The sequence below is a fragment of the Haliotis rubra genome, unplaced genomic scaffold (genome assembly GCF_003918875.1).
Source record: "Haliotis rubra isolate DU_JTF1 unplaced genomic scaffold, ASM391887v1 Scf1, whole genome shotgun sequence".
In the NCBI taxonomy this organism is placed as follows: Eukaryota; Metazoa; Mollusca; class Gastropoda; order Lepetellida; family Haliotidae; genus Haliotis; species Haliotis rubra.
Window position 1 is genome coordinate 8,861,036 of NW_025764891.1, and position 21,797 is coordinate 8,882,832.

Here is a 21,797-nt window from a genome sequence, read left to right on the forward strand (position 1 = left end):
ATCGTGGCTAGACAATCTAGCAGAGCTCCACATAAGATTTAGCTCATGTGGGTACTGTACCCACTGTATTTTTTTGGAGTGGGTATTATGAATGTTGAGTGGGTATTTCATTTTCCGTTACCCACTGCTTTCAAATATGTGCGTATTTCAGTCATTTTACTCACCTAAGTATTATGTCATTGAGTAAGTTTACTAAGCGGGTATGTTCTGCCTTATGTCATACCTAATCAAAACCAACTTAAATATAATGGAAATGATTTCATAAAAAATCACTCATCCTATACTGACAGTACAACACTTGTCCTATACTAACAGTACAACTTGATAGCAATCGATGTCTTTTTCATTACGAAAGCGATTTTTATAAACATATTCTGAACGCATTTGTTTTAAACTTTTTGCGTAACTAACATTTAAAATGCATCATTGGTACGCAACAATTATTTTTCAATGCGTAGTTGGAAATTTTATATGCGTATTTTACCTGGATACGCAGCTTATCTGGGCCTCTGAATCTAGTATCGACTGCAACGTCTGTATGCTAGTGTGTGGGTGGGTGCGTCTTTTGGTCAGGTTCATGCTAGATGGTGGCTAGACAATTTAGTGATCAATATTGTGTGTAAACTGAGTCACAGAGTCTGACTACCATATTGTCGAGTCTGACTACCATATTGTCGTCAACAACAGACCCACACCAACTCAAGTACATTCCTGTTCTCAATGAGACATCTGTTATTGCTGATATGGCTAACACACATTAAATAACACTACATCCTGGATTTATATGACAAGGAAGGTTTCTAATGTCACAGTAACTTCCTTTCAAGCTTTTGTGAATGTTTAATTGACTGGAGTTAAATGGGATGGAATTAATTCACTATGCCACTAAGTATAGTCCCAATTTGGCCATACTGTCACCAGTCCGTTCGTTCGTTTCACGCCTCTATCCTTTTAGTTATAAGGGTTCCAATGTTTGTCGTAAAATGCTTCTAAGTACATGTCTATGGTTACTGACTGACTGAGTTTGGTTTTACGCCACTTTTAGCAATATTCCAGCTACATCCGGGGGGGAACACCAGAAATGGGCTTCACACATTGTACCCATGTGGGGATTCGAACCCGGGTCTTCGGCCCGACGAGCCAACGCTTTAACCACTAGGCTACCCCACCGCCCCATCAACAGGATCATGTAACTAGTAGTCTCTTCTACAACATTGTTGGGCTGGATTGTTACATGGTGCTTTTTCATACCTAATATACTCGAACTTTGAAACATTGCTCTTTTAAAAATAATTATGTGTTCACACTCAAAATGACCTCTCTTCCTTATAATTTAGACATGTTATGGCAATAAATTCAAATATTAAAGTAAATAGACATTATCTGCTGTGATTTGCTAATAAAACCCTCTCCTTGCCTTACAACACCTTTTGAAACGTCTGCCTAAACCATCTTGCTATGACAATAAAATCATGACAGGCAGTTTCTAATCCTTTTGTCAGAAGCTAAACTATTAGCAGAACCATCTTTGATCTTCAATTCTTTAGTGACATGTTAAATATACAATGAACAATCCACCCTTGAATGCACCCGAACCTCATTCCAAAATCCTGTCAACAAAGCCCGGGTTTCTAATATCAGTTGACCCTTGACAGTTTTCGGAGCTCTTCTGGCTTAAACTATCCTGTCTTGGCTTACACGCTGAGATAAACCTATCCCTAAAACATGCATCAGAAGGGACACAGGATAGCCTATCTCGCAGATATTATCTAGCAGGGTTCGCATCCCTTTCCAGCTACTCAAGAACACCAATGGTGGAAAGACACGTCTCCCGTTTCAAGAGAACAGGAAGAATGGCCACTCAACTGAATGTTTCTTTGAAAATCTTATCTCAGGACTTGACCTTGTTAAGTCTTAAACAAACAACAACACTCGAACATGCTGATTTATGGATTGATAAAGTGCATGCTTTCAAGGTTAATCGGTGAGGACTCCTGCTGCGAAGGGACTAACCCCAAAAGTCTAAGATCTAAAATTGGGCTGATCCATGGTGTGTAATTGCAAAGTGTGGGAAATGTAAGAATGGATTCACCCATATGCAAAGTTTGGGAGATCTACGAATGGATTCATCCATATGCAAAGTTTGGGAGATCTACCAATGGATTCACCTGTATGCAAAGTCCTAAGAATGGACTGGCCCAAGATTTATAACAGTGAAATGTTTGGAAAGATCTAAGAATAGGCTGACCTTCACATACAACAAGCATACAATCTCTTTTCAAAAGCTTTCAAAACCTTTAAAATTCATTCACATTTTTTTTTTATTACAGAAAAGGGTCCTGAAGGATAATGAATTGGAGCCAAAGATTGAACATCCTCAAACAGGTTCAGTTACAAAAGGTTTATACAACATTAAATGTTGTAATATTTTGTAAGATGTATATCTAAAAATAACAATCTTAAAATATGTGAATTCAACAAACCTCCACCACTCTTGCAGCAAAGTTTATGAAAACTCCAAATAGTGCAAGGTCCAACATGGAAATATTGCACGAGAGACCCTATGATTTTCTGCAAAATTATCAAAAGAACCCTCAGAACATTTAAGTCAACCTACCTCCACCACTTTTGTAGCAAAGATAAGGAAATCTCCAGATATTGCCGAGTCCGACTGCATACCCGATGCAGGTAAGGATGAAGTCCAACTTGCCGCTCCATCCTTCACGCCCTTGGTTGTCGAGGTTACGCTTCATCTTCTCAACACTGTTTGTACTACCAGTCGAACTGGAACTGTCCATACCATCGAAATCTCCCTGGAAAATATATTTGAATATATTTGGGTTTGGAAAATTACCAGAATATAATAGTATGCAATGTGAATGTCAATTACATCTGTTACAAGCTGTTGCCAAACATGCAAATTAGTCATTTCTCATTATATTGCTAATATCCTGGTGGAAATGAATACATTTTTTTAAAAAAAGAGATAAACATTATATGAGCGTTCGTAGCACAACAGTCCTGTGGAATGTAACAATCAACTTGCATACTGGTATTGTTGGTATCTCACATTAAAATGCACTATTCATCAACTAATAGAGGTAGTAGAATTTTTCATATTGTTACGAACGAAACTAGTGGACAAACTATTCTGTAGTATAATAATGATGTACGCATTCAGTCCAGAACTACGGCTTTCAATTATCATTTTGGTTTTAGTTAATTGGAAATAGAAAACGAGTTGACCATCTCATTAAGTCTGTTATGCCAATTTGACATCAATTTGATCAGAGGACACCCATAAAGAAGGTTGCATGGGTTAACTTTGACTACCAATCTCCAAATGTAGAAATTCCAAACCAAACACAATATTCCTTACTTATTTTGGGGTACAGATGCTATGCGACTCAGAAACAATAATATATATGACTTATCCAGAACAACATAATAGCATCACAATACTTTCTACTTTCGAAACTTGTCATCAAGTTCAATGTAAAAAACAAAAATCAGATATGCTGATTCAGCTGGTTCCAAATATTTTGAAACCAGAATTCTGATTGGCTGATTAGAAAGAACACCTGACTACACCTCTTATCATAAGCAGAGGTACTGTACTGCAGTAAATTTCATGATTTTCATGTGACTGGTGAGTTGCTTGTCTAAAATGTTTGCAGATGTTAACAGCCTACATACCAACTGTGATGACCAACATCCACAGTTAACTGGTTTTTTGAAACATTTATGTAATTACTATCTCTGATTATCTGGGAGCATGTTTGGCTAGAGGTCTACAGCTTCATAGCACACTAATCAGAGTTGCATCCCTTTGCTGTGAAAGGATAGGTTTTCAATCATGTTCAGCCAAGTAAAAGTGGCTTGTCAACATAATATCAGTGCACTCATAGTTTTCCCTTACATGTGAAACATTTATAACTAGCTCCACTTTGGAGCTCCACTCCATTTTTCTTGCACTTTTAGATAACACACTTTCATAAATATGAAAATATTTGTTCTTCCAAGTATCAAAGTAATTCTGTATCACAACTGACTTTCAACTGATCATATGCTTAAAAAACAGATACAAGCGATGTTTGGTAAATGTTGACTGAAAATTGATATATCATTGATTATATCCAAAATGGGTTATTTCAACATCCGTTAATCCTTACCATACAATTAAACTAAAAACCCTGTCAAACAAATGCAGCTGACGCCCAGAAAATTCATCTATGTGATTTAAGTAAATTGATTGTCCATAATTCTGAAAATATCTAATGCTTGAGGATTTTGAAGAGATAACTTGTATTGAACATTTATCCTCAAGTGAGTTAATACATTTTTCAAAAGCCACAACACTGGCATTCTATCGGCCATCAAAATCAGTTTCAGTTTCTAAACAGTCACAACCTGTGCTGTGAGTCTAAAAAGTCAGAGGTAACCAGTTCCTGTGGCAAAGTGATAAGTGATGTCATTGGATTGTGATATCTTGATATCTAATGACATCACAATTATCTGTCAAACATTCTGATGCAATACACTGTATCAATATTCATAGGAAAATATAGCTTGATATCTCTGTGGGAGGTGAGTTTTGGATGACAAGTTAAACATAGATACTTATGGACAATATTCAACAAAGTTAAACATAGATAAAATATGGAAAATATTTACCAAACTGTTCAACAAAGTTAAACATAGACACATATGGAAAAAGGCCAATATTACATATGAATTACAATAACTTGTGAAATACAAGTTCTTTTTATACTATTCATATTTTTAAGCAACATTTTAACCAACGCTTTTTTATTTAATATGTTTTGGCTGGGACACAATAATTTCAGTACTGGAACAGGTGTTGAGTGTCTAATTTCTGCCTGCCATTAGGTGAACTTTTACAACATGGCTTGAAATTATTTGTACTTAATATAAACGGTCATTGGCATGGGCACAATCACAGTGCCATAAAATATGCAGCACATTTAGAAATAACTTTGAACAAAAGTTCCTAGTGGTTATTTTGTATTTTGTAAGACAAGAGAAAAATGTAATATCACAAGCAAATTAAAAAAAGCAGGATGATGATAAATGTTTGAAAATGACTACTGTTACAATATTCTTTGTAACATATTTTCCAGCCTTCAACAAACAATTCCAAAAGGGTTGACTCAAAGGCCTATAAGAAATATTCTGCCATAACTCACATTCCTTTCTAAAAAAGAAAGAAAAAAAAGGAAGAAACTAAGAATGCTCTAAAAAACACAAACAAGCCATTTAATTGCATATAAAAATTTAAAACAAAAACATTCATGTGGGAATATTCAAGAAAGTCACAAAGAACTATATCATTAGTCACGTTTTTTCTACACATAGTTTCAGTAAAACGTTCAGGTAATTTCAGAAAATATTTTCTCATTAGAGAGATCACCTGCATCCACCTACCTTTGAAAACAGTGGATCTCAAATATAATACTGACACAGCAGACAGCCTCGATGCCAACATCAGGAATAAATATTCATGAGAAACTTTTCCATTTCAACGTTTCCATTAACCCTGCGTTGACGGCAAAATCATTCCTAGTTTACAAACCCTGAATTCTAACTAGTCTCAACCAGTTTCCAAAAGCTCCACCTTATATTAAATTCAAACTATCACTGCACAACTCTATCTATGCAAATCACAAAACAGATAAAATCTGGTGCTGGATGAATACTAAATATTCTGATATGCAGGACCATGCCTGACTACTGAGTAATTGCCAAGGTACCCTAGTGACAAGAATATTTACACCAGCATCAGCACTATGTTCAAAAATATGCTGAACAAAAGTCAGGAATCAAGAATATTTTATAAAATTGTGTTCATTCTTCAACATTAAACCACAGACCAAGCATTTTGATGATTATTAACCTATTTTGTTCAGGATTGTCAAGACATATATCCAAATACAAAATGTTTATTATATTTGACCTTTTACACAGAATTACTGATTTCTGTAGATAAAACAATCTATTCTATTCTGTTAAGTTATATATATGTTTAGAATTCTCTCATAAAAGGTGATGGGATGGGTTCAGTGCTTATTTTAATTGTTTCAAAGGTTTACTTTTAGCTTTTTGAATAGCAGCAACATTTTTAGCAAAGATGTGAAACTGTTCCAAAGGTGTTATTTTCAGTGATTTGAAAAAGTAGTCTCATAAAAGGACTAAAAAACTCACCAGATAAAATGTACTATTTAGTATTCATTCTAGATTGTGCCTTTTGCAACCTAAATTTTCAAATGGCATACATAAATATTTATGGGCTATGGTGGTGCATTAATCAAGTCTAAAATAGCCAAAAGCACATTATGTCCAATATAGAATGGCACAACACATCAGAAGTCCACAAGTGCTTCTAGCACTGATTGGGGAAGTGGGGTAGGCTAATGGTTAAAGTGTCCGCTCGTAACGCTGAATACCCAAATTCGATTACCCATATGGGTACATTGTGTGAAGCCTATTTCTGGTGTCCCCTGCTGTGATATTGTTGGAATATTGCCAAATATGGCGTAAAACCATACTCACTCAATCCCTCTAACACATATTGTACAACCCTACATTACTATGTATAGTGGAACATTTATACTCTCTGAATATTCTATGGCAGTCAAGTGAGCTTTGGTACTGCCACATTATATCAAGAATGGAACAGCATACTTCCCTGATTTTCAGCACCCTGGCATAGATTTCATTCAGAACAAAATTTACCCCGACTTTTAATTGTAAAGATAATGATAGAGGTAAATTCTGTCCATTAAACACCATCATCGAATGAAGACCCCAGTGTATGTTAGTTTCCCTGTATATAAAATATTTAAGCCATGGCATTTAATCAAATTCTGAGGTTTATGTGCCCTGTTTATATCTGAGACTCACTGTATTGGATCATATATGTCACTCCCAGCATTTAATCCTCATTTTATTCTGGGGCGGTGGGGTAGCCTAGTGGTTAAAGCGTTGGCTCGTCACACTAAAGACCCGGGTTCGATTCACCACATGGGTACAATATGTGAAGGCCATTTCTGGTGTCCCCTGCCGTGATATTTCTAGAATATTGCTAAAAGCGGTGTAAAACCATACTCACTCACTCATTTTATTCTGTAAGGTGTTTAATCAAAGAAATATGGTAAAACAACTTTGTTCTCCTCATGCTGCATACATTCAGACAGCAATATCATACACTTCTCATCTTACATCCATTCAATGTGAATCCCATTGTTTTCATTGTATACATTTTGGCATGGAAAGTAACAGGTGCTATTCATACTACCACTCAGATTTCAGGTTTCAGATTGTCCGGCTACACCCCTGCAAAAAAGTAAACTCGCTCAAACAGATTAGCTGTACAAGACATATTACGAGCAGCATGGAATGGATCATTTATGTTGGGTAGGGGTGGAAGGGGAGTGGGCGGGGAAGAGGGACTGGAACTAGGAGTGCCCATGTGGCCCCAATAAACCTATTGTATTTTTGTCTTCCCCTGGTTGCTACCGCCCTCTGCCCATCCCATACCTGCCACCGAATTTCTTCTTATCTAAATAGCTCGTATTTAGGGGATAAATAATTAGTTTAACTATGGCTAGTTGATTCCTGGAACATTCTATCAACTTTGAACAGTTTCTAAACGTAAACAAAAACGTTTCAACGAGTTTTAACTCACTGTTTCTAAAATGTGATTCTTGGATTAATATATAATATACGGTACACAAAAACCCATACAAAATATACGAAAATGAATTTCAACATTATCTGAAATCAGTAGAGCGTGAGTGAGCACGAATGACCAACTCTGAAACAACCTGATAGTATGAAAATAAAGGCGGGACCCTAATCCAAATATTGTGTACAGGTTTCTTATCTAAGGAGGCTCGTGCCCTCTTTGAGCGCATCGTCGAGCACCAGCTGCTGCGGTTCGCAAACACAGAGCATCGCGCCAAAACGCAGAAACGTCTATGGAAATCATGCCGTATATCATTTCCGTTACATGTGGACGGCTAATATCTACGAATCATGTACGATCTCTTGTATTCATACTAACATAAAAACCACACTGTAACTTACAATAGATGTGTTTTACAGTGAAACTAATGACTTAAAACATTCTAGCGCGAAATCCATCCTTTTTACTGTTACGCGCTCTTATACTTCCTTTGTCTAATAGTGATGAAATTATTAACACGGAACAACTAAAAATGATTTTTTTTCTTACCTTCCTATCGCTTTTCATTTTGATAGATGACTGATTCCAAATTTGGAATTCTCAGGAAACAAGTAAATTGGCAGAGCTGATTGCTTTCGCGTCGTCAAGCCACGAGCGCTTTATCCCAATATGCTTCCAACGATTTAGCGGCAGCGGGGCAGCGGCTGTAGGAACGATCCATTATTTTTCGGGAGGGGGGTTCCGCGTAACCTTGACTCGTGTCTAGGAAAATTTTAGGCTTGTTATTGAGGCCCTTGTTATTGAAATACGCAATTCATTGTAGTTCGGTCAATTAGGCACACAACAATGGCTGGAAAATTTCACATACGAAACACGTGTTGTGTTTAATTCAACGGCTAAATTCTTTCGAGTTGTTATTGTTTCTTTTATCATAAATATTATTATTTCCAATATAATTATTAAGGATTTAAAACAAATAATATAAATAATAATAATCAATATCAGTTTCACTCGGGCCACACGGTATAACGAGGATGTGTTGATTGTTATATGTAAACAAGAGTGACCACATGTAAAGCGGACAAGGAGACTATCTGGGATAGTAGTTGTTTTCAACGCATGTCGTGCAGCGTTCAACAAAAAACTTAGTGTCTGTTTTCGAAGCCTCGGTCTTTGGTTAAAAAAAAATCACGAAAGTCTAAACGCTGTTTTAGAAAGTTACAAATTAAGGAGGTGAAAGTGGTTAAAAAACACAATACCCTGACACCCCCCACCCCGTCTATTGGATCCCATCAGACTCCCACTCCATCCCCACCACTGTCTCTGACCCCCACCCCCTTTCTCTAATTCTCTCATCCATATAGTTGGTAATTTAGGTGATTTCGTCATTCAAGCTCAACAGGACTTCACCACCCGTCGTTTTTTTCAAACTTTGAGGATTTACCTTTACACAGAGACCATGTACCGACATCCGTGATGTGTCCGGGGGGCGTGCCTGGTTGTATAAACCCCACGGCAGGGATGAGAAGAATTACTTTTCGCATATACTCGTTAATTATCTACATGTACTTGTAACAGATATCGTGGATGTCGATGATGACCGACCTCCTGGGATTATTGGTGGCCAAACGGAGAGAGAGAGAGAGAGAGAGAGAGAGAGAGAGAGAGAGAGAGAGAGAGAGAGAGAGAGAGAGAGAGAGAGAGAGAGAGAGAGAGAGAGAGAGAGAGAGAGAGAGAGAGAGAGAGAGAGAGAGAGAGAGAGAGAGAGAGGAGAGACGGGTGGGGTTTGGGGTCACAACCATGGGTATTCTGTACAATTTTCCTCTTAGAATTAGTGATAAGCGTTAGAATCTTTTTCTAAAGATATCGCGAGCCCCTTTCATATTTTATTGATAATACTTTAATCATACTGAAAGGACGGGGATGGTCTTAACATGTGCGGGAGTAGGGATTCTTTCGGAGAATAAAACCCGTGGATGGCAACTTGGAAACATAGATTCTGCATTTCAGGATGTACATAATGGATGTCTTTATATATCTCCAGATAGACCTATATAATCTTCTGGGACGGGGATTCTTTATTTTAGTACAGAATAATTTCTGAAACATGAATTTTAGTCCAGAATAAAATACAGAATTTACAACAAAGACAGTGGCTATGGTAGAATTAACTACATATGTTGAAATACGTAAAAACCAGGACCAAAGACGTGGGCACTCTAAATCATAGATACATGCATGAGGCATGCAGAAAACAGTTTATATGTGTCCATAATATACAGCGACCGGATAGATCCGTGGCGGAATACTCACAAACCGCGGACAAGCAACAACCCGAGACCACAGTAAATGTGTCACTGGCTGGTTTGAGCCGAATAATCACGATCGGCTTGAAACCAGCGGTGGCGTGTTTGTACCGGTGTTTTATGGCTTCTTTTAATGTTTTGTTGATTCACAGTTAGAGGGTGAGTGGGTGTGGTTCGCCGTTATTCAAGCAATATCACAGTACCTTGTAAATAATCAAGTCTGGGCCAATCAATCCAGTGACTGAAAGTGCGAGCAACGCATCACACAGTCGGGGTATGACGACACAATCATCGCTGAGTGAGTTGGATTTTACGCCGCTTTTGGCAATATTTCAGCAAAATCAGGACTCACCAGAAAATGGCTTCACACATTGAAACTACCTATATACCAACCTACATTTAAAAAAAAGAGACAAAAAGACCTCGACCCTCACATTGGTCTATACTTTCTTTTGCTCTTCAGTGTATTTCTCAACAGCGATCTGAATTGCATAATGCACCACGGGTATATGATGTTATTGATGTTATTATAGTTTGTGTGAAATGTGATAGTATAACTTTTACATAACGACATAATTTTACAATGTAAATTTAATCAGAGTCCCGATCCCGATTTACAATGTTAGTTATAGCTTTTACATAATTATCTTTGGACATAATTTTACATCAGAGTCCCGATCCACAAAACGTTCGTACCGCTACATCTATAGAGTTAAGTCAGGTCGTACCGCTACAACCATAGAGTTACGTCAGGTCATACCGCTACAACTATAGAGTTACGTCAGGTCGTAACGTTACAACTATAGAGTTAAGTCAGGTCGTACAGTTACAACTATAGAGTTAAGGGTCGTAACGCTACAACTATAGAGTTACGTCAGGTCGTACCGCTACAACTATAGAGTTACGTCAGGTCGTACCGCTACAATATAGAGTTAGGTCAGGTCGTTACAACCATAGAGTTACGGTCGTACCGCTACAACTATAGAGTTACGTCAGGTCGTACCGCTACAACTATAGAGTTACGTCAGGTCGTACCGCTACAACTATAGAGTTACGTCAGGTCGTACCGCTACAACAATAGAGTTACGTCAGGTCGTAACGTTACAACTATAGAGTTACATCAGGTCGTACCACTACAACTATAGAGTTACGTCAGGTCGTACCGCTACAACTATAGAGTTACGTCAGGTCGTACCGCTACAACTATAGAGTTACGTCAGGTCGTACCGCTACAACTATAGAGTTACGTCAGGTCGTAACGTTACAACTATAGAGTTACGTCAGGTCGTAACGCTACGACTATAGAGTAACGTTACAAACGCTTTGTGGCAGAAAAGTGGCGTAAAACATATTCTCTGGTGAAAAAGACTATACCTATATACATGCTGTGTTTCGTTATTCTAATAGCATATTCTAAGACCTATTCCTATCCACATTACAAGGTTAAAGGCAGGGTCTTAGTGGTGATTTTGTTATACCTGCGTCATAAACGCACATCTTGCCTGTATGAATAATCCTGTGATGGGAATCGAACCCAGATTGAGCGAACGCTTTACTCGCAGGATCAGCATGTGCATCAGAGTGAGCGAGTGAGTTTTGTTTTACGCCGCACTCAGCAATATTCCAGCTATATGGCGGCGGTCTGTAAATAATCGAGTCTGGACCAGACAATCCGGTGATTAACAGCATGCGCATCGATCTGCGCAATTGGGAACCGATGACATGTGCCAACCAACTCAGCGAGCCTGACCACCCGACCTGTTAGTCGCCTCTTACGACAAGCATGGGTTACTGAAGATCAATATTCTAATCCGGACCTTCAATGGCTATGTGCATCAGAGAAACTAATTACTGAACCATCAGCAACAACACCACCCGTTGTGATCCAAGTCACAGAGGAAGACTAACCTTCTTACAACTTTCAACAAGCTGGATGCAGTAGGGTAGCCTATTGATTAAAGCGTTCACTGTTCACGTCTAAGACCCGGGTTCGATTCCCGGGTACTATGTGCGAAGTCTGTTTACGTTGTTACGTGATATTGCTGAATATTGCTAAAGGTGGAGCAAAACCCATCCTCGATAATCTCCAGGGTATATGTTCCGATAAATCTCCACAAGAGACCCTGGACGCACCTATGGCTCGGCCCGATAATTTTATTACCTCCCTTTGCTGGCTCCTCATTCTCACAGTAGCCAATCAGCTAAGCCACTGTTACAACCGAGCTTGCCAGTGTCAACAAAGATAGTGGTCGCAGCTTCGAAGGTTTGTTCGCAGTGCGATTCAGATTTTGGGGGGAAATCATACAGACAAGTTGACAGGACTGAAACTTAACAAAAATATATGCAAGAACTACTTCCACCTCTTTCAGAGTACCTCTGCATCAATTGTGTTGCCAAGTTTAATCGGTTAGATAATTTTTAAGAAGCGAAAGTGAGTTGGTACGCTCAACTTCCCAGCGTAGACACCTGATTGGATAAAAAAGCCAGCCAAGGGAGGTAATAAAATCATGGGTCCGGGCCGTAGATGAATCCAGGGTATAGTGGAGATTTATCGTAACGTATACCCTGGAGATTATCGAGGATGGGTAAAACCTCACTCACTAACTTCAGCAGGAGATCTGCCCTGGATCCCAAAGGGATGGACACAAATTTTGACTTTGAGGAGCCGCACTGTCACGAGACAGCACTACTTCATGACCTCCGACATAACTTTTGTTTTGTCCTTCGAGTGACAGTTGACATGTATTAAGCGTGAACAAGGTAATAATCTTGTCAAATGACATCCTTAGTATTTGTAACCAGCCGGAATCTGTTGTATGAATCTCAAAGTGTGTGGTGTGTAAACGGACAGCTCGTCAGCCAAGACAAATGCCAACATCTTCACATACCGTTACATCACTTTGTGTATATACCGGGTTTAGACTGGTTCCACAACCCATGCCGAACGTAATGAGTGAGTTAGTTTTTCGCCGCTTCCAGCAATGTTCCAGCAATATTTCAGCAATATCACCGCAGGCGACATCAGAAATGGGCTTCACACATTGTTCATATGTGGGGAATCGAACCCTGGCCTTCGGCGTGACGAGCGAACGTTTTAACCACTAAGCCAGACCACCTCCCCTCATGCTGATCGTAAGACGCGATGGGTCTTGGTGACTTGGTTCATTGCATGTCATCGTACCCCGTGGATTTGTGCTCACAATATCGACCTCTGGGTTGTCTGGTGCAGACCACCTACCTACACCTGGAATACTGCTGAGTGCAGCGTTAAACAAACAAACAAACAAACATGCATATATACACAATCCTAGTAGTTATTGCTACACAAGACATTACGTCACAATGCTTGGCTAATATCTCCGCTTGGCTAATATCTACGTTTTACACTCAAGACATTTATATTTTACTGATAACAAACTGCAAAAGTTTAAACCTTTACCAACTCGCTTTAGTAAAGATGATATCTATAGACACTATGATACTATTCTCCAAAAGATAACCAATAACGCATGTGTGTAACATTGTTCATTTACCTGGTTAAACGCATGTACAGACATGTTTATGTTTGCAACCAAGCGATATGTATATATTACCATTTTGTGTACCACACATGTATGGAACATGTATCAGTTGATCGTAATGATGTAAACTTGTACCTCTAGTGCCGGCCGCCTCCGTGGTGTAGTGGTTAGAGCGTCCGCCACGAGAGCGGAAGGTCGCGGGTTCGATCCCCTACCGCGTCATACCAAAAGACCTTAAAATATGGTACTTGTTGGTCCCTGCCTGGCGCTCGGCATTAATGGGTACAACAAGGACTGGTCGGCTCGGAGTCAGTATAATGTGTCTGAGTGGGGTATTCATGCTTCACTGTGGCATGGTATCTCAGTGGGCTAGCACTATAAAACCAGCTTCAGTCTGGGCTAGTACAAGCAGCCGCACATACACATACACACGCATGCACGTCGTCATATGAGCGAAATATTCTCAAGCACGACGTTAAACCCAATTTCACCTCACCTCACCTTACCTCTAGTGCCGCAGAACGCAGCCGGGGTGTAAATAAAGTTCAGTTCAGTTCATATATTACCTATCTGTATTGTATGGCGTGATTTTAACTGACTCCCGCAAACTGAATACCGCAAACACAGTCCTTTGTTTTTTCACAAAAGTAAGCATGGCGAGGAAAGCCCTGCTCTACCTCGGAAACCTTGGAGTCATTGATGAACCGCATTAACCAAAGTGCAATACACAACCCAATTTATCTATGGTTGACTAATATGAGCATTGTTGGGGGGATATAGGTCATACTTCGGTTGACTGGTTCAATCGCACTCTGCCGACTTTCTACCGGTTGGTACAACATCGTACCGGTTGCCTGCGAATGTCTTCCCACTACAATTGGCTCAAACAATGAATGGTGCAATTGTTTAATGGTGCAAAATTTGCCCATGATTAGTTATGTATGGAAAGAAAACAACAGCTGAAAATTCGTTTTTAAAAAACAACATTTATATACTGAGGGAAACAAATAAGGGAACGCCACTTCATGGCAGTGTTCCTTTATTTATTCTCAGATTTCCTTCCACAGCGCTATTCAAAGCTGGTGATTAAAACTGGAAAATATTAAGGAACGCTTGAATTTTCCTATGATCCTTTATTTCTTTCTCTCAGTATATTTCATTCCTGTTATATTCAAAGAATATACGTTATAAGTTGCAATTAAGATGTACTACCCCATATGCAAATTATATATGTTACATATACAATGTATTACACTTTTTAATATAATCTACACAAGTTCATTTCTGACAGTTCTTAAGCAGTCTATGGTAATGCTTCTCCAATACACAATCTCTTCTGTTTTTGTCTATCCGATTCTGTACTTAAAACTACCAGTGAGTGAATGAGTTTAGTTTGGCTATTCCAGCCAAGTGGTTAAAGCGTTCGCTCGTGACGCCGAAGACCCGGGTTCGATTCCCCACATGGGTACAATGTGTGAAGCCCGTTTGTGGTGTCCCTCGCCGTGATGTTGCTGGAATATTGCTAAAAGCGAATTAAAACCTAACTCACTCACTCACTCTTAGAAGTTTACAGGTGACAACGTGGACACAGTTTATTTATAAAACATTTTCTGTAGACCCACAAACTGTTGTCAAGTCAGTCTTGCTTGTCAACGACATCATTATATCTATCAGAACGTAATTAATGTATTACTAAGAAGTTGTTATCCATAACTAATGTCAAAATAATAAATTGTATACTGTGTGAACTGAATAAAGGCATGAAAAAGAATTTTTCGACCCAGTGATTCCAGAAAAAGGATTGAAAAGAATTACAAACAAAACACAAAACCTAAACCGTATGTATGGAAACAATCACCGGTAACTATGCAAAACTTCAGTGAATATTCATGCACTATCCAAAGTATATTTCTTACATTATTACCTCTATCTAATAATTCCATTCATGTTTATCGCTGCAAGTAGCTGCAACATTGCTGATGCTGTGTTAAGTAATATTTACTCATTCACCCCTTCATGTCTAATTAGACCGCCTCCGTGGTGTGGTGGTTAGAGCGTCCGCCCGGAGAGCGGAAAGTCGCGGGTTCGATCCCCTACCGCGTCTTACCAAAAGACGTTAAAATATGGTACTTGTTGGTCCCTGCCTGGCGCTCGGCATTAATGGGTACAACAAGCACTGGTCGGCTTGGAGTCAGTATAATGTGTCTGAGTGGGGTATTCATGCTTCACTGCGGCATGGTATCTCAGTGGGCTAGCACTATAAAGCCAGCTTAAGTCTGGGCTAGTACAAGCAGCCGCACATACGCATACACACGCATGCACGTCGTCATATGAGCGAAATATTCTCAAGCACGACGTTAAACCCAATTTCACCTGACCTTCATGTTAAATTACATCTGAAGATGTTTGTGAGTGTGGGGCGGCGGGGTAGCCTAATGGTTAAAGCGTTATCTCGTCACGCCGAAGACTCGGGTTCGATTCCCCACATGGGTACTATATCTGAAGCCCAGTTCCGGTGTCCCCCGCCGTGATATTGCTGGAATATTGCTAAAAGCGGCGTAAAACCATACTCACTCACTCACCAATTGTGAGTGCCCAGGTCAACTTTTAATTCTAACGGGCTTTTTGCCAGAATCCTGCTAACGTGCCCATCACCAATAACCCGAGCTCATAATGCTCGTCAGAGTCAGTGCAGCCACATGCATTAGCATGTCGCCTGCATGCACCAGATTCGCACAAATAGAAGCAGGCCAGAATGAAGTAAGGACTATTTATAGCGATGAGGCCAGAATCGTTGTTTTCTCGACGCAAGCAGATGACTAGTTGCATGCTGTTGGAAAAAATAAACTATTGCAAATAATCCGATTTTAAGTTTGGTTCTATGCATTCTTTGTATGTTTCCATAGTGTCAACAGAATATTACCTTTTGACAGACATACGATAAACTGTTTACATAGGTACTTTATTTTAGTTGCTTGTTTGCGGGTCTGGTAACATGGAATGTTGAAAAATCATGAAGAAATAAACAAAAGTCCATTCAAATCAGAATTTTGTGTCATACAGTAAAGATCAGGCGCGTAGCAAGCCATTTCCCCCGTGTAAGCTCGATAGGTTGCAAATCTTTATATTTAGATAGTATTGAGGGCTTTACCCAACTTTTACAGAAAAAACCATGTGTAAGCCCGGGCGTTTTTTCATTTGGGTAGCTACGCCCCTGAAGATTGATTTGACATTGAAAATCCAGACCAACATTTTTAATTTTCGTTTATCGTCTTACTAATCTAAATCAAATTATTTTTTGATCGACAGTCTGGAAGTTGGTGAGTCAATAATATAACATACGACTTTATGGATAACAATTTCTTGTTTATTGCATAGAGCAATGTTTCGGTGAAGATTCTTACTACCATTAGCTTCAAAAGATGTAACACCGAAACGACGTTCTGTAATAAACAAGAAGTTGTTATTCATAAAGTCATATGCTTGATTATTAATCTAAATCAAGCTTTGAGACAAGTACAAAAATCTTTTACAATCCAAATGTTTTTTTTCCCTTACCTACTGCCCAGATCCTTCACAACCAAGATCCATATCCCATCTCCCCTTCAAATACACAATTAAAAAAGAAGTTCCGCCTGATGGTGTTGTGGAAAATATACCAGGCCATTTCAGGTGGATTATATTGCCCTTTCCAGCAAGATCCATTCAGAACAATATGTTCAGTCTTCCTGCATAACATCCAAGTCAGTAAGCTATATCTGTGAAATATGCCTTTAGCTATTTTGATTTTAGGTAATTCTGTGGCATATGCACTTGTAAACTTTGTAGATAGTCCAAACCAATACAAAGGTCTATGGAATATGTCCTTGTATATTTACGAGAAAGTGCATACCAGTGTATAACACTTTGGATATATCCTATCCTTGAATATTTACGAGAAAGTGCATACCAGTGTATAACACTTTGGATATATCCTATCCTTGTATATTTACGAGAAAGTGCATACCAGTGTATAACACTTTGGATATATCCTATCCTTGTATATTTACGAGAAAGTACATACCAGTGTATAACACTTTGGATATATCCTATCCTTGTATATTTACGAGAAAGTGCATACCAGTGTATAACACTTTGGATATATCCTATCCTTGTATATTTACGAGAAAGTACATACCAGTGTATAACACTTTGGATATATCCTATCCTTGTATATTTACGAGAAAGTACATACCAGTGTATAACACTTTGGATATATCCTATCCTTGTATATTTACGAGAAAGTGCATACCAGTGTATGACACTTTGGATATATCCTATCCTTGTATATTTACGAGAAAGTGCATACCAGTGTATAACACTTTGGATATATCCTATCCCTATCCTTGTATATTTACGAGAAAGTGCATACCAGTGTATAACACTTTGGATATATCCTATCCTTGTATATTTTAGAGAAAGTGCATACCAGTGTATAACACTTTGGATATATCCTATCCTTGTATATTTTGGAGAAAGTGCATACCAGTGTATAACACTTTGGATATATCCTATCCTTGTATATTTACGAGAAAGTACATACCAGTGTATAACACTTTGGATATATCCTATCCTTGTATATTTACGAGAAAGTGCATACCAGTGTATAACACTTTGGATATATCCTATCCTTGTATATTTACGAGAAAGTGTACATACCTTGTATATTTACGAGAAAGTGCATACCAGTGTATAACACTTTGGATATATCCTATCCTTGTATATTTACGAGAAAGTACATACCAGTGTATAACACTTTGGATATATCCTATCCTTGTATATTTTAGAGAAAGTGCATACCAGTGTATGACACTTTGATATATGACACTTTGGATATATCCTATCCTTGTATATTTACGAGAAAGTGCATACCAGTGTATAACACTTTGGATATATCCTATCCTTGTATATTTTAGAGAAAGTGCATACCAGTGTATAACACTTTGGATATATCCTATCCTTGTATATTTACGAGAAAGTGCATACCAGTGTATAACACTTTGGATATATCCTATCCTTGTATATTTTAGAGAAAGTGCATACCAGTGTATGACACTTTGGATATATCCTATCCTTGTATATTTACGAGAAAGTGCATACCAGTGTATAACACTTTGGATATATCCTATCCTTGAATATTTACGAGAAAGTGCATACCAGTGTATAACACTTTGGATATATCCTATCCTTGTATATTTACGAGAAAGTGCATACCAGTGTATAACACTTTGGATATATCCTTTCCTTGTATATTTTAGAGAAAGTGCATACCAGAGTATAGCACTTTGGATATATCCTATCCTTGTATATTTTAGAGAAAGTGCATACGAGTGTATAACACTTTGGATATATCCTATCCTTGTATATTTACGAGAAAGTGCATACCAGTGTATAACACTTTGGATATATCCTATCCTTGTATATTTTAGAGAAAGTGCATACCAGTGTATAACACTTTGGATATATCCTATCCTTGTATATTTTGGAGAAAGTGCATACCAGACTACTACAGGATATGCCCTTGTATATTATTTTTGGAGAAAGTCAAAACCAGTATATAATACTACAGGACATGCCCTTATATAGTATATGTTGGACCCGGAGACCAAGGTCGCGGGTTCGTCATACCAAAAGACATTAAAATATGGTACTTGTTGGTCCCTGCTTGGCGTTCGGCAGTCATGGGTACAACAAGGTCATGCTTAACTGCGGCATAGTATCTCAGTGAGCTAGCACTACAAAACCAGCTTCAGTTTCGGCTAGTACAAGCAGCCACACATGCACACGCAAGCACGTCGTCATATGAGCAAAGTATTCTTAAGTACGACGATAAACCCCATTTCACCTCACCGTATTTTTAGGAGAAAGCCCAGACCAGTGTATCAGTCTACAGGATATGCCCTTTCCTCAAACTATACAATGCATAGTGAATGTAGAATGTGCAATAGTAGTATATCCTTTGATATATTTACGCAATGAACGTAAGTCCTTGAGTCTTCGGAATATATCCTTTGGTATTAAAAGGAAAATCCAAGCCAGTCTTTCCCATATATTAATCATAATCAACAATAGGTTCTAAATGACGAACCCGTGAAGGTCCGGGCTAGAATGAGCCTTCAGTAACCCATGCTTGTCGTAAGAGGCGACTAACGGGATCGGGCTCGCTGACTTGGTTGACACATGTCATCGGTTCCCAATTGCGCAGATCGATGCTCCTGTTGTTGATCACTGGATTGTCTGGTCCAGACTCGATTATTTACAGACCGCCGCCATATAGCTGGAATAGTGCGGCGTAAAACTAAACTCACTCACTCACAATGAACATCCAGGTTAGAATTGGTCTTCAGCAACCTATACTTGTAAGAGGCGACTAACAGGATCGGGTGGTCAGGCTGGCTGCCTTAAAAAAGTAGTTGACACATGTCATCGTATCCCAATTTTGTAGATCGATGCCTATCATGTTAATCACTGGAGTGTCTGGTCCAGACTTGATTAGATGTACTTACAAACCGCCGTCATGTAGCTGGAATACTGCTGATTGCAGCGTTAAACAACCACACAACCAACCAACCAACCAACCAATCATTCCACGATGACGTGAAGTGATGGTTGCAGCCTTCATCTTCGGCAGTACAAAACTCTACTGTATAAACAGCAAACAAACCCAACAAATCTAAATGGCAAGACTTATGACTGTTACAGGCATTCTGCCCTGGGTGGAAGTTTCGGCGAGTTTAATAATTTCCACACATACTGGAAGCCAGCAGTGTGGAGGCTCGCGAGCCATACCTTCACATACTAACGTGAATAAATTAACCTCATATGCACAAGCTAGCCGCCACACCCATACCAACATACCATGACGACCTTTATGACATTAACAAGTATGTCCCTGCACTCGATCCCCAGGTCTGTCGCCACTTACAAGCGCGTGGCACTAGAAGTTAGTGAGTGAGTGAGTGAGTATGGTTTTACGCCTTTTTTTAGCAATATTCCAGCAATATCACGGCGGGGGACACCAGAAGTGGGCTTCACACATTGTACCCATTTGGGGAATCGAACCCGGGCCTTCGGCGTCACAAGCGAAGGCTTTAACCACTAAACTACCCCATCGCCCCGTGACACTAGGAACTTATCCGACTTAAAGACTAACTAGGTCATCCCAAACTGCCATTCCTACAAAACATGCACTCGATCCCCTGGTCTGTCGCCACTTACAAGCTTGTGAGACTGGGAACTTATCCGACCTAAAGGCTAACTAGGTGCTCCAAAACTGCCATTCCTAGAAAACGTGTATGGATCCCAAAGGTCTGTCGCCACTTACAAGCTTTTGACACTGGGCACTTATCCACGTCCAGGGCTATCTGAACTCTCCGAAACTGTCATTCCATAAAACCTTTTTTTCAAGCTGGTAAAAACATTTTGTTCACCTTTTATCAAAACCTGGGCCTAGATTTTCGAAGCTCTCTTAGCGCTAAGATAGTCGTAAGTTAATGTTAATGCATGGTTCTTACGACTATCTTAGCACTAAAAGAGCTTCGAAAATCTAGGCCCAGGAAGTTACTCGCTTACAACGTTTTGACACAAGGCATCGGTGACATAAGACCCAGAACAGGCGGTTCAAATCCTGTGAAGCGTTGTTGTTATTGTACATGGAGGTTACCCCATAACTCACAGTTCCTTAACGCTAAAAGTACGAAACAGTTATGAAGGACGCACCTTAAAGTCAGCCTGGTTGTCAGCCGGCGTTATCTCTAACACATCACCTGTAGCCCCCACGTTGCTGACGAGAGTCATCCGAAGATTATATGTAGGCTCTGTTACGCTCCGCGGCAAAATCTGTTTTAAAGCAATATGCGTCCTGCAGGTTGCATAAAAGGTAAGCCTATGAATTCGTATTTTACTCACTGTTAAAAAATGGACTCGTCCGATCTTGCGTGGCAAGGACTTTACATAGAGGACAGACACAGAAACATTGAATATACTTTGATTTATCGATCACAATGGTACAATGCTCTGTTGTCGCGTACTATTTAGACGGTGGCAGGTGTGGATGAATAATTGCATGCATATAGATGGTCATTGTGTGAAATTCAACCTTGACGAGGTATACATTTGATTATGAAATCATTCGCCTACGCATCATCTGTCAATAATAACCCCTGATATCTGCTCTAACAGGTCGTTTCAAATACAAACTCGAATGAATGGTGAAATTCACTATAA

General features: G+C 39.2%; 1 protein-coding gene across 1 annotated transcript in view; it reads right to left on the reverse strand.

Annotated features, from left to right (window-relative positions):
- Nucleotides 1-8,400, reverse strand: part of LOC124281207 (sodium- and chloride-dependent glycine transporter 1-like) — a 43,907-nt gene extending 35,507 nt beyond the window's left edge. Inside the window, exons 1-2 of the mRNA XM_046717263.1 lie at nucleotides 8,255-8,400; nucleotides 2,618-2,813 (exon numbers count right to left, since the gene is read on the reverse strand). Coding sequence (XP_046573219.1) covers nucleotides 2,618-2,813; nucleotides 8,255-8,272 — 214 coding nt within the window. The 5' untranslated portion in view covers nucleotides 8,273-8,400. The remainder of the gene's footprint in view (nucleotides 1-2,617; nucleotides 2,814-8,254) is intronic.
- Between the last annotated feature and the right edge of the window lie 13,397 nt (nucleotides 8,401-21,797).